Below are 13007 nucleotides of genomic sequence, written 5' to 3'. Positions count from 1 at the left end.
TCCAAATCCAATCCCATGCCCCAAATTTCCCCCCAAGCTAACATAGTTTCTTTAACTTGTTCTTCCTGTAGCTTCACCTCTAATGGGTAGCCATAAAGTTTTTACTTTTACTTTACTTTTTCATCAGTACCTGTTAAGATTTTATCTAATTCAGTCATTTTATCATAAAAACCCTCCATTTTTCAATCTTATTGTATCTAGAATGTATGCACATATGAATACCAATTAATTTTGATTCCTTCCTATTTCAAATCTTGAATGGATTTAAGTTCACCCTCTGTATTTAATAGTTCAGCATATCTGTTTGTTCCTTTTTGTATATTATTGAAGATGAAAAGGCTTCAATAGTTGATATCCAGACTGGAATTTTTAAATAATGTAATTTCTTAATTTTCTCCCAGTTTAATAGCAAAGCCTCTCTTATATAATGTCTTCTAAAGTAACCATGTGCTTTGGTTCCCTTATACCATAAGAATGCATGCCATCCCAGTAGCAAGTCGTGACCCTCTAAGTTCAAAAGCCTAACATTTCTTAACATTATCCATTTCTTAATCCATATCAGACGTTGTCTGGTAATATAGCTCCCAGTCAGGTAAGCCCAACCCTCCTCTTGTTTTAGCATCTGGCAACTCTTTAAGTTTTATTCTTGCTTTCCCCCCCTCTCATACAAAATTCAACACCATTTTATTTAGATCTTCAAAATAGTCTTTCCCCAACCTAATTGGGATTGTCTGGAACAAGTATAAGATTCTAGGTAAAATGTTCATTTTAATTGTTGAGATTCTCCCAATCATTGATAATTGTAGATTTTCATCAAATCCATGTGCTAAGAGCCGAGGTGGCGCAGTGGTTAGGGTGAAGTACTGCAGGCCACTTCAGCTGACTGTTATCTGCAGTTCAGTGGTTCTAATCTCACCGGCTCAAGGTTGACTCAGCCTTCCATCCTTCCGAGGTGGGTCAAATGAGGACCCAGACTGTGGGGGCGATATGCTGACTCTGTAAACCGCTTAGAGAGGGCTTTCAGCCCTATGAAGCGGTATATAAGTCTAACTGCTATTGCTATTTGTTGCTTCAATCTAAAATAGTTATCCTGAGAGTACTACATCTAGCTGTTAAAAAAATCCCCAAATATTTGACCTTGTTCGTAACTTGCATCTCCAAGATTTCCGCCAATTCTTCTTTTTGTTTTGATGATGTATTCTTTGTCAAGATCTTTTATTTATTTTCAAGCCTGCTACTTTTCCATACTCCTCAATTCTTTCTATCAATTTAGGTGCAGATTCAAGTGGCTCCTCGAGAATGAAAACTAAATCATCTGCAAATGCTTGCAACTTATATTCTTCTTTTTTAATAGTCATTCCCTTTATTTCTTCCTCTTTTCTGATCCTTCTATTTAAGACTTCTAACGTTAAGACAAAAAGTAACGGTGATAACGGGCAGCCTTGTCTCGTACCTCTCTTTATTTCAATAGGGTCTGTCAATTCTCCATTTATCATTATCTTAGCTGTTTGCTTGTGATATACCATTTGTATAGCTTGAATAAAATTCTTACCAAAGTTCATTTGTTCCATTTGTTGTATCATGAATCGCCAGTTCACATTATCAAAAGCCTTCTGCGCATCAAGAAACATCAAGGCCATTTGCTTTTCAGAATGAGCCTCATAATATTCCAAGGTCTCCAAAATTATTCTTATATTATCCTTAATTTGTCTCTTTGGTAAAAAACCATTTTGATCTGGGTGGATAAACCCATTTAAATATTTTTTTACGTCTCTCTGCCAGTATAGAGGCAAATAACTTATAGTTTGAGTTCAGCAAGGAGATAGTCTATAGTGCTTAATTTGGGTAAGGTCTACCTCCTCTTTAGGTAGCAATGTAATATATGCTTCTAACCATGAATTTGGTATTTTGCTTTCAACCATTAGTTCATTCATAACTTCTAGAAGAGGAAGAGACAAGGATCCCTCTAGTGTTTTGTAAAATTCCACTGGTAGGCCATCCAGTCCTGGGGTCTTCCCATTATTTTGTCCTTTAAGAGCTTCAGTTAGCTCCATCATTATTATTTTACCTTCTAGTATAATTCTAGTGTCTTTTGGTATCCGGGGGAGCTGATGTTCTGCGATGCGTGCATTTATTCTCCTGTTCGTTTGTCCTATCTATGTTGCAGGGCAGATTTTGCATGGTATTTCATAGACTCCTTGGTTTTCGAGCTGGATTTTGTCTTTGGGGTTTCTTAAGATGTTGGTTATTTTTTGGTCAGTGTTGAAGGCTGCCTTGATATTGTGTTTGTGAAGAATTTTGCTGATTTTATCTGTGGTGCCTTTAATGTAAGGGAGAAGGGCGTTGTCCTATTCTGTCTCTCTGTCTCTCTGTCTCTCTGTCTCTCTGTCTCTCTCTCTCTCTCTCTCTCTCTATCTATCTATCTATCTAGAGAGAGAGAGAGAGAGATAGACAGACAGACAGACATAGATCACACACACACACACAAGACAGTGGATTAGCTTAAACAAGAATGAACAGTTAGAAGAATAACTGTTAGAAGAATAAATGAAAACATATTTTCCTTTAGCAAGCAGACAAAATCCATTGATTCTTGAACTATGTATAAGGAATAAAGAGTCATTCAGAAGCAAATGCCATAAAATATTAAAATACTCACTGTCTTTGAAGAAATGAGAGCAGCTATAAGTTCCAGAAAATTTACATTTATTAAACCCATTAGCAAACTCTGAAGAAGGGAGGGGAAATAATCAAGTCTAGTGTGGAATGATCAAGTCCTCAAATGTTCAGGGTTTTTCTCAACAAACAAACCAAACAGGAAATAAAAGGAATAAGTGGGGAAAAAGTGGCATGGATGAAGTACTTGGATGACACCATAATGGATTGAAGTCTGGAACATAAAGCAACATTGTCTCGAACATAAAACATTGTTTGGACAATGTTGCTTGCAGCTGCTCTGAATAATTCTAATATTCTCTTACGATACTCTGCTGTTCTAAGTTGCTATTTTTCTATTTAACATTTCATTAATATTTCTGCCACTGACATTGGAAAACAACAGTATATTCTAAGAAGATATCATATTTGTTGTGGGTGCTATACAATCATATTTTTTTCTATTTCACAATTTTCTAGCTAGAAATTGTCTGTACATTTTCAACATAATATAAACTATTATTATTATTAATAACAGGAGGGCATAATAAGTGACTTGAAATTATTTAAAAAATATCCTACCACTTTCCTATTTTCTGGAGATACGATTGCTGGTAATCAAGCTGTTTGCAGCTCTGTATTTATTTTTTACTTTCAAAAATAAAGCAAGAAAAAGTTGTTACCTTCAGTGAAAACTGATAGATGGGATTGATTTTGCTTAGATCCTGAATGACAAAATAAAGAAGAGAAGCTCTTGCAGCTGCTGGTCTATAATACTCTCTGGCTTCATTAATATTAACTTCATTTTCTCTGGCTTCTGCAGCCTGTGAGATAACAACAAAGAAGGTATCATAATTATTGGTAGAGCAAATTCACAGTAATGTTTAAGCTGCAATCTTAGACAAAATTACTTAGGCAAAATCCCCATTGACTTAAGAATGAGAACTGTAGAGAAGTAGTAGCATATAATTTGCAGTGGTTAACTATTGAGCTTTTTTTTTAAAGGATGCTTTAAAATGGGAACTAAAATACTAGCATCTATAATGAATCTATATCACCGTTCAGGACTGTTGATAAGATTGTTTTGATAATAATATTACTTATGAATGATACAAAGGTCAAAAGTGCTAATTCCAGTCCATAAGAAGCTATACAGTTATTTCAAGGAAGATAAAAATGATTAGATGAAAACTGTAAATAAGCAGCTGCAGGACTATACAGGTCAGTTTCTGAAATAATATTGCTTACACGAAAATAGCAGTCTCAAATGATTAAATTCATGCTTTTTTCATCTTAATATTATAAAATATATGATATGATACAATACTATACAATACAATATGATACAATACAATACAATCTGGTGGTGTAGCTAGAATGCAGTGTTACAAGCAAACTCTGCCCACAGCCTGGAGTTCGATCTCAATTGTGCTCAAAATTGACTCCACTTTCCATCCTTCCGAGGTTAGTAAAATGAGGACCCAGATTGTATAGGTCAATATGTTGACATTATAAACTGGGTCCCCAATACCCTGGCCATGGCCCACTACCAGATTGTGGCCTGTTTGAAACTGGGCCATGGGAAAAATGGGCAAATGAATGCATGTGAAGCTCCACTTGCATGAATGGTAGGCAAGCATGCACACCTATGTGAAGCTCCATTTAAAAGTAGATTAATGGAGAAAGGTGGAATCACAACATAATAAGCATTTTAGGGATCAGTTTATGGTCCTTGAATGAGCGGAGGGTGCTTGCACTCACACATGAAGCTCCATTCATGTGAGTGGAGCTTCACGCATAATCACAATTGCCTGCCACTCATTCAAGGACCATAAACTGATCCCTAAAATGCTTATGATGTTGTGATTTCACCCTTCTCCATTAATCTACTTTTAAATGTTATGGGGCAATTGCTTTTAATATCACAATAACAAGCACTGAGCATTTAAAAATGGCAGATGCTTTGTATAGTGAGCCCATTGGGTTCCAAGAAGCCAGAAGCCAGAAGTTATTATTTCATATATTGGAGAGATCAAACTGCTAACATTTATGTTACAGGAAGGAGATCCACATAGTATATCTGGATTTGTCTTCAGATAAAAAATGTATTTGAAGTTAACAAAATCAGAGCCTAAAGCTGCAGTACCTTGAATTCTATCTCTGCCGCCATTAATTTTGTGGTTTCAAGTTTCTCCACAAGTTCAGTATTTCCCAAGAAGCTGCCTTCAGCAGCAGAAAGGCGAAAAAGTAGATCATCTTCTAAGACCTTCAATTGAATTTTGAAATCATTTTGTTGTTTTGTCAGAAGAGACTAGGAAACATAATGAAAAGTTTGGAAAATAGGGATTATTATCAATTTGACTCCATCTCTCTGTCCGCAGCCAAGTACTGTTCAGTAATCTACATTTTACACTGTAGGATTGATTCTAACTTGTTAGATATTTTAGTTACATATATAAACACATTTCTTTTGTATTTATTCTAATTAACTGTGATTTCTGTATTGTACATGCTGCCTATGACCAAATAATGTTTTGTTGTTGTTGTTAATGATGACGACAATGATGATGGTGTCTATATTTGCAAGAACTGGCAGGAATTGCAACTGAACAGTAACAAACAGCCTATCTATCACTGATTAGCATCAGTGATGTTTGATGATGTATGATGAGTATATTGTCATACATAAAGGCTGCATTCAAAAAGTACAGGTAATCCTCAGCCTACAATCTTTTGTTTAACAAGTGTTCAGAGTTATGATAGGGCTGATAAAAGTAAGTTATAACCAGTCTTTGCACTTATGACTATTGCAGAATTCTGCAGTTACATGGTCAACATTTGAGTGCTTGACAATGGGCATATATTTACAACAGTTGTAGTGTCTCAGAATCATGTGATCACCATTTGTGACCTTCCCACCAGCTTTTAACAGGCTAAGTCAATGGGGAAATTCAACTATGGAACTTCCACTTTTGCCAGCTGTTTAATTGCTATATTATTTTAACATCTAATTTATAATTAATTTGAGTTTGTATCTTTATCTTTTTATATCAGAGATGGTATTTAGCAGGTTCTGACCAATTCTGGTGGTGGAAATTTTGAGTAGTTCAGAGAACCTGTAAATACCACTACTGACTGGCCCCACCCCTATCTATTCTTTGCCTCTTGAGTCCCAGTTGATCGGGAATAAATGGGGATTTTGCAGTAACCTTCCCCCGCCATGCCCACCAAGCCACACCCACCAAGCCATGCCATGTGCACCAAGCCACGCCATGTGCACCCACAGAACCAGTAGTAATTTTTTTTGAATCCCACAGTTTTATATGATTATATGCATTACCTGGTGATTATCATGTCATATAAATAAACAAATAAATAAATAAATAAATAAATAAATAAGTAAATAAATAATGGAATCTCATCGACTGCGTGATACCATAGCATCATGTGGGCTTACCTTGACTGTCTCCAACTCTGGTCGTTCAATACCAACAACATCAGCCAACAACTGGTCTTCCAATCCATCCTTTGTGACTGTGAAATTAATTAAAGTGGTCTGAGCCTGCAGCTCTGGTTTGTAGTGGGGGTTGGCCAGCTTAGTGTGAAGAATGAGACGGAAATTCTTGTTGAATTCACATTCTCTGTCTTCAATTTTGATATACCTGAGATTGATTAAAATGAAAATCATTACAATATTGAGTCCTCAAAAAATGCAAAAAAAATGTCAAAGGAGGCCAAGCATGACTCACACTATTATAAATAAAGCTGATGCTGTGCTTTAGTTTTCAACATGCAGCTTTCCATAAGATTTTTTGTAAAAAAGAAAACCAGTTAAGAAAAATTAAATTCACACGGGGATTTATGCATACCCTGTTTAAAAACTTGTAAGTGTCATTGAAAGTACACAGCTTTCTTCCCACAGGAGAAGGGAAAGCAAATACACAAATATAGTACATTGGGGAAAAATACAAATAAAATTCTAGCCACCTTGTCATTCACCAATCATTCTAGTTTTCAGCCAGTTTAAAAAGGTAGGTTTTAAGATCTGTTTCGAAGGACAGCATCAAAAGACAGCATATTTGAGGCCAAGCAAATTTGTCAATGTTGGTGACCTAGTAGGGTGGGTGCAACTATAAAGAAGGCTTTACTGCAGGATCACACTAGATGGCACTGTTTAATCTTTGGCACCCAGAACATGCCCATCTGATCAGACAGAACCTAAGAAAAATAGAAAGTAATATGCTAAAGCCAATCCTAAATCTGGTACCAAACTATATTTTGAAATATTGTTCAGATGGATTTTTTTTAAATAATAATAATTGTTGTACAGACATGTCATAAAATGTCTATTTGCAGAACATATGCTGAACTTCAATAAGAACATATGCTGAACTTCAATAAGCACTCCGCTGCAAGGGAAAATGGAAGAATGATTTCAGAAATTGGCGATAGAACAAAGAGGGCAATTTTGTAACTCACTGTTTTCCTTTATTTACAGAGAAACTTACCTGGGGAACAATTTCATGCTATTGCAATGCTAAAATGGTTCATTTTAAAATGAGATCTGGAGCCTTGTACTAAAATTGTACTTTATATGTGCTCAATCCTCAGAAGTGATAAATTATTACCAATTTTTTGTGGTTATAGCTATGAAAGACAAGCACTCCACAATGATTCAGTGAGTTTTATCACTATAGCTATGTTGGGGATTTTATTTAATTGCAGATTTGGGGAAAATAAATGTTTGTGCTATTGCTCTCTTATGGCTCAGCTACGATAGCAGCCAAAGAAGTAGAGGGGAAAAGGATGACAGAATTAATTCATCCAATTCAATAAAAGACATTTATGTAGAGGTTAACTCTGGAATTCAAGGTATGGTAATCATGGATTTTTTTTCCAGTATCCAACACAGCTGATGTGAATAGAATCCTTAGAGAAGCTCTTTTAGAGCAGATCCTTCACCTTCACATACTGAAATACCGTATTTTTCAGAGTATAAGACACACCAAGATTTTGAAGAGATAAATTTAAAAAAAAAATTGCACTCTGCAGGCCTCCCAAAATTTCTGCATGCCTCATTTTTGTGGAAAAACAAGGCATGCATAGCCTTTAGGAGGCTTGCAAATGCTCCTGGGGACTGGGGAAGGGACAAAAATGAGCAAAAAGTGGCCCATTTTTGGGGTTGTTTTTGTCCTCCCCAGCCCTAGGAATATTTTGCAGGCCTCCCAAACTCTCTGCATGTCCAGTTTTTGTGAAGGAGATGGGATTTCAGGAGGCCAAAAATGCTGTATTCAGTGTGTAAGATGTATCCAGATTGTCACCCTCTTTTATTGGGGAAAGAGGTGTATCTTATACTATGAAAAATACGGTGTGTGTATGTATACTGTTTTACTGTTTATCAGCACAAATAAAAAAAACACAAATATAACAAAGGCAACAGTAAAAATATTGGGTTTCTTTCGTGATGGACTCTTGTGACGAGCCGATTGACAGATGATGGAAGCAGTTAGCTTCCTCCCATAATTGGGGCTTACCAGGGGTTGTGACTCTAAATATATACCTTCTTCCCTGGCTTCAGCTGATAAGGAGGAGACCTGTAGCTTAATGGCTAACACGTTTGCCTAAGATGCAATACAGCACAGTTTCGAATCCCAGTAAGGGTATGGCTAGCTGATGAGAGCTAAATAGCTTGAAATAGATCTATACTAGTCTCCCTTTATTTATTTATCAGCACAAATAAAACAAACAAACAAACAAACAAACAAACATACATACATACATACATACATACATACATACATACATATTGGCCATTCTAGGATCTTTGTAAGACAATGGACAAATCTCTCTCTCCAACTATACCTACTTACACATTATTTCTTTCACTGTAACCGTGTGTCAAATATTTTAAATACATGAATATTCATGTGCAGAAAGAAAAATGCAAAGCTAAATTGTATGAACAAATAGATTTTTGGTCTTTGCTCTTATATGACTCTTTAATGCATGCATGAATAGAAAGATAAACAAATTAATGTAAACAATGATTTCAGAAATCATTGTATCCTAATTAACAGAGCTTCTCCCTTAGTACAACAAGAGGATATTATCAGAGAATACTTATGAGAATCCAAAGACTTGCTGAAATATGAAAAGGTAGAAAACCTACTAAAGAAAGTCCATGTCCTCTGATAATGCAGAAAGTGAATTGTAATGGATCAGATAGAGAAATAATTTGTTACTTGCAATCATAGCAGACAGAATCTATAAGTTTACCAAAGCAGTGGAGAAAGATAAAAGCTAAAAGATGAACACATTTGCACCAGGTTCAAGGTAAACAGTAATATTTTATGTAGAGCAACTGCATTGTCTTGCATGACCCCAAAGAAAAAAATCATCTCAGCTAGAAAAAAACTGGTATTTAGTGACAAACAGAACAAAAACAGTTTTCAATCTTGTACATTTGGAGTATAAGGCATGTTTGGTATGCAATCGGCACATGAATTTGGTTTGAAGAGTCCTCCTAATCACGGTCTGTAATGATTCCTTTCACCAAAAGCATGTGTAGAAAGTTCAAACTTATTTTCAATACTCAAGCAAGAATTATTTGTATATACTGCAAATGAAATTGGCTTAAGGTTCTTAAATGTGGATTGGGCACTTTATAGTTTATAGGCATGCTATAAAGAGATGGATGGACAGGGTTGGATCTATGTTTGGTGTAATTCATAATATAATCTATTCTGGTTGGCTTTATCATATGACAACATATCTGAGATCTGGACGATTTACATGATGGTTAAAAAAGATTCCTAATGTATTTGTCAGTAAAGCTTCAGCAAGAACACAGATAAAGCAGTCTTGAGAGCGAGATTGCATTTTTCTATCTGGCAATTTGGTGTTGCCACAGCATGACTGAAGTTCTTTTAGAGTTATGCTAGTGTATTTAAGGATGACAATTGCTTCACAGAGACAGTAGAGACTCTTTTGTTTCTTTGATTACATATAAGCTGATTTAGAGGAATATGAAGTAACCCCCACTATTTATAGCATTGTCCAAACTTTCTTAGTCTAACTTTGTCTAACTCTCTCCCAGGGCTATTTTCTGGCAATCATCAGCTCTGTTGCTTAGCTACCAATTCCCCCCTTTCTATTCCTCCACCCCTCTCATGTTTCACTATGAAAGAGAGATAGGGAAGGAATTGCCTGAGTCCCTTTGGGCTGTGCTTAAAGCTTTCATCCTGCTTTTTCAGATCTTGTATGCTGTCCCTCAGCATAGATTTTGTGTGATGCATGTAACTGGGTCTTCTGTCTAGTCCTTCCTTGTCTAGAGTTTGCAGATGTCTCAATACACAATACAGAATAGAGCTGGAAGGAATCTTGAAGATTTTCTAGTGCAACCTGTTCTTCAAGAGGAGGCCACTCCTTGTCCAGTCTCTTCTTAAAAGCTCCCAGTGATGAAGCACCTACAACTTCTGAAGGCAAGATATTCCCGATTAATTGTTCTCACTGTTAGGAAGTTTCTGCTTAATTCTAGGTTGCTTCTCTACTTGATTTTGTTCCTCTTGATTGATCTTGATCATGTTTAAACGATCAAAACATTGATCAAAATCAATTGATTTGATTGATCAAGCAATTGATTAAACAAAATATAAGATTGTTCATTCTGTCCCATGCCTTAATTTTGGTGTGACACATATCTCTATCTGGATTTTTACTCCTCTTCTGGAGAAAAGACTCCAGCTCACAACTTTATCCTCTTCTCCCCCTGGAATGAGAAAGTGGAAACTACATGTCATGCTGTCTCTCTCCAGCCACCAACTTCCTGAATAGTTTTTCCAAAGGCATTTTCTGCCTTGATGCTTCAAAGTGTACAGACTCAAATGTAGCAATGCCTCTATCTTTTCTCTCCTCCTCTTTCTCATTCCATTTACATGAGCCCCAACAACTGAGGTAGTGCCTGCCTTCTCCGGGCTTTAAATCCGAAGATTTATGCTGTATGCCAATTAAAATGTTATCCCATCCTCCCACAATAGTTGTGGCTGGCATTCACGGCTGTTCATCTACCCTCATAAGAGCACAGCTGCATTCCAAGGTCACATTTGAGCTGCTCCTCCCCACCTTTTCTTTCCTTCTACTGAATCACAACAGCAGCAGCCTAGCCAAAAACCCTATGCCGAAGGATGCATATTATCCATACATAAACAATAATGGTTCCACACCTTTGAGTCAAGGTGCTTGGAGATGCTTCCACGTTTTCAGACTTTAAATAGTACTAACGGAAATCTGGATGCTGAAAACATTGTAATCTTGTATTTCAGGATTTTCCTTCATAATTTTTTATGTTACAACAACTTCCAAAAAAGTAAAGGCAGGATATAATTTTAAGAAGTTGTTTCACAGATCATGAGGTTTGCTAATATGCAAAGCCAGTAAATTTGCTTTGGAAGGTGCATATGCTGATAAATCTTTCCAGTAATACTTTCTGTCGATTGATATCACAAGATATATTTTATTTAAAATTAGGATTGTCTGAAGCTCAGTAGATCTAATTATTTGTAATTACCTAGTTGTTGTCAGTATGTGGCCCTTTTATGACAGCAGTAGCTGTAGTAGGTCAGGTTCATCTGTATATCTTTTCAAACATAGGATTAATGTACTATTGATAAAACCATTACTAGAACCAAATTAAAGTCTGAGCTGATGTATTGGTCCATAGGGTGCTGTCAGACATGAAAGGAGTAATTAGTATTCATTACTTCATACTGTGCAACATTCCAATTATTAATGAACTTCAAACTGTTGATCTGCATCAAATCTATCATAAGCATCTTTCTTTATTACAAGGGGATAGGAGAGTGTGAGTGAGAGTAGAAGAAATACTAACAAAATTACTGAAATAAACAAAAAGTACAACCTGCTTAAAATGCTGTAAATATGGTTTACATGTTTTCACTCTCTGTAGCCTCAGAATTTAGGGTAAATTCAACAACTAGTCATGGACTAGATTGAAAAGAACAGATCGAAAGAGCTTCGGTATAGAACAAATGAAGACTGTTTGTTCCACAGACAGAATAAGCCTCGTCTCTTGCAGCAAAACAGCACTTAAGAGATGTTTGTGTTTATTATGATACCTGCTTCAGATGAATGAAATATAGTCTTTTTGTGCCTGCTTGCAAAAGACAATCCACACATATACAGATATTATTTCTATTTGAAACATTAATCACTTATTGTCAACTGGGACTGTGGTAAATAATTATTATCTTATCTACACTTAAGCTTTGCATGAACTGACAGTAAATTATATTTTTTGTACTTCATGGGCTTGGATTGCACTGTAAATATAATTATATTTACTTTGTATATGTTTGAGCTTTTCATACAAATTCTCATTTCTAACAACTATTTCTAACAATTTAATACCTTTTTGGTATGACAATTTATCACTTTCTATACCTGTATAAAATGTAGGAGTGTATCTGTCCATCACATCCAGACTGAGAGTATATCACATAAACATTAAAGAATTGATCCTACTTCAGAAAAACAAATATACCGTATATACTCGAGTATAGGCCGACCCGAATATAAGCCGAGGCACTTAATTTTACCACAAAAAACTGGAAAAGTTATTGACTCGAGTATAAGCCTAGGGTGGGAAATGCAGCAGCTACCGATAAATTTCAAAAATAAAAATAGATACCAATAATGCCATTGCCCATTGAATAACATATACAGCCTGCCTGTGCCCATTAAATATACAGTAGCCATTGTAAAAATTTGCTCTGCATAACAAATTATTATCACACAATACCGGTGTATTCAATGAAATACTTCACTCACCTCATGATGCTGATGTCCCGCTGTGATGATGATGTCCCGCCTCCTATGACACACGGCACAGTGATTCCTATCATTGGATCACTGTACCAGAGGAGGTGGGACATCGCTATGTGGCTGCTTGCCATAACAAGGAGGAGGTGGGACATCATTGCAGAGCGGCAGGAGGGGGAGGAAGGGGAATCGTAAGATAGCCCTGCATTACATTAGAACGTGAGGAGGGGGGATGGTGTGGTGCACGCTGCGCGACAAACTGACACAGAGGGAGGGGAAACTCAGGGGCGCTGGGCCATTCACGAGCGTCACCCAGCGGCATGGCCCCGCCCCTTTTCTCCTCCATTTCGGGCAAATTTTTCACTGACTCGAGTATAAGCCGAGGCGGCTTTTTTCAGCTCAAAAAGTGGGCTGAAAAACTAGGCTTATACTTGAGTATATACAGTAATATATCCAGGAGTGGGCTGCTATGGGTTTGCCTGGGTTCAGGAGAACCCATAGCTAAAATTATGGCT

At 36.5% G+C, this 13007-nt stretch overlaps 1 protein-coding gene across 1 annotated transcript in view; it reads right to left on the bottom strand.

Annotated features, from left to right (window-relative positions):
- The window catches only part of DNAH11 (dynein axonemal heavy chain 11), a 176462-nt gene that overhangs the window by 25288 nt on the left and 138167 nt on the right, over positions 1-13007 (bottom strand). Inside the window, exons 66-68 of the mRNA XM_032235831.1 lie at positions 6113-6317; positions 4802-4966; positions 3339-3479 (exon numbers count right to left, since the gene is read on the bottom strand). Of these exons, the coding sequence (XP_032091722.1) occupies positions 3339-3479; positions 4802-4966; positions 6113-6317 (511 nt within the window). The remainder of the gene's footprint in view (positions 1-3338; positions 3480-4801; positions 4967-6112; positions 6318-13007) is intronic.

This window comes from Thamnophis elegans, chromosome Z (assembly GCF_009769535.1).
Source record: "Thamnophis elegans isolate rThaEle1 chromosome Z, rThaEle1.pri, whole genome shotgun sequence".
Classification (NCBI taxonomy): Eukaryota; Metazoa; Chordata; class Lepidosauria; order Squamata; family Colubridae; genus Thamnophis; species Thamnophis elegans.
This window is presented reverse-complemented; position numbering and strand designations above follow the sequence as displayed.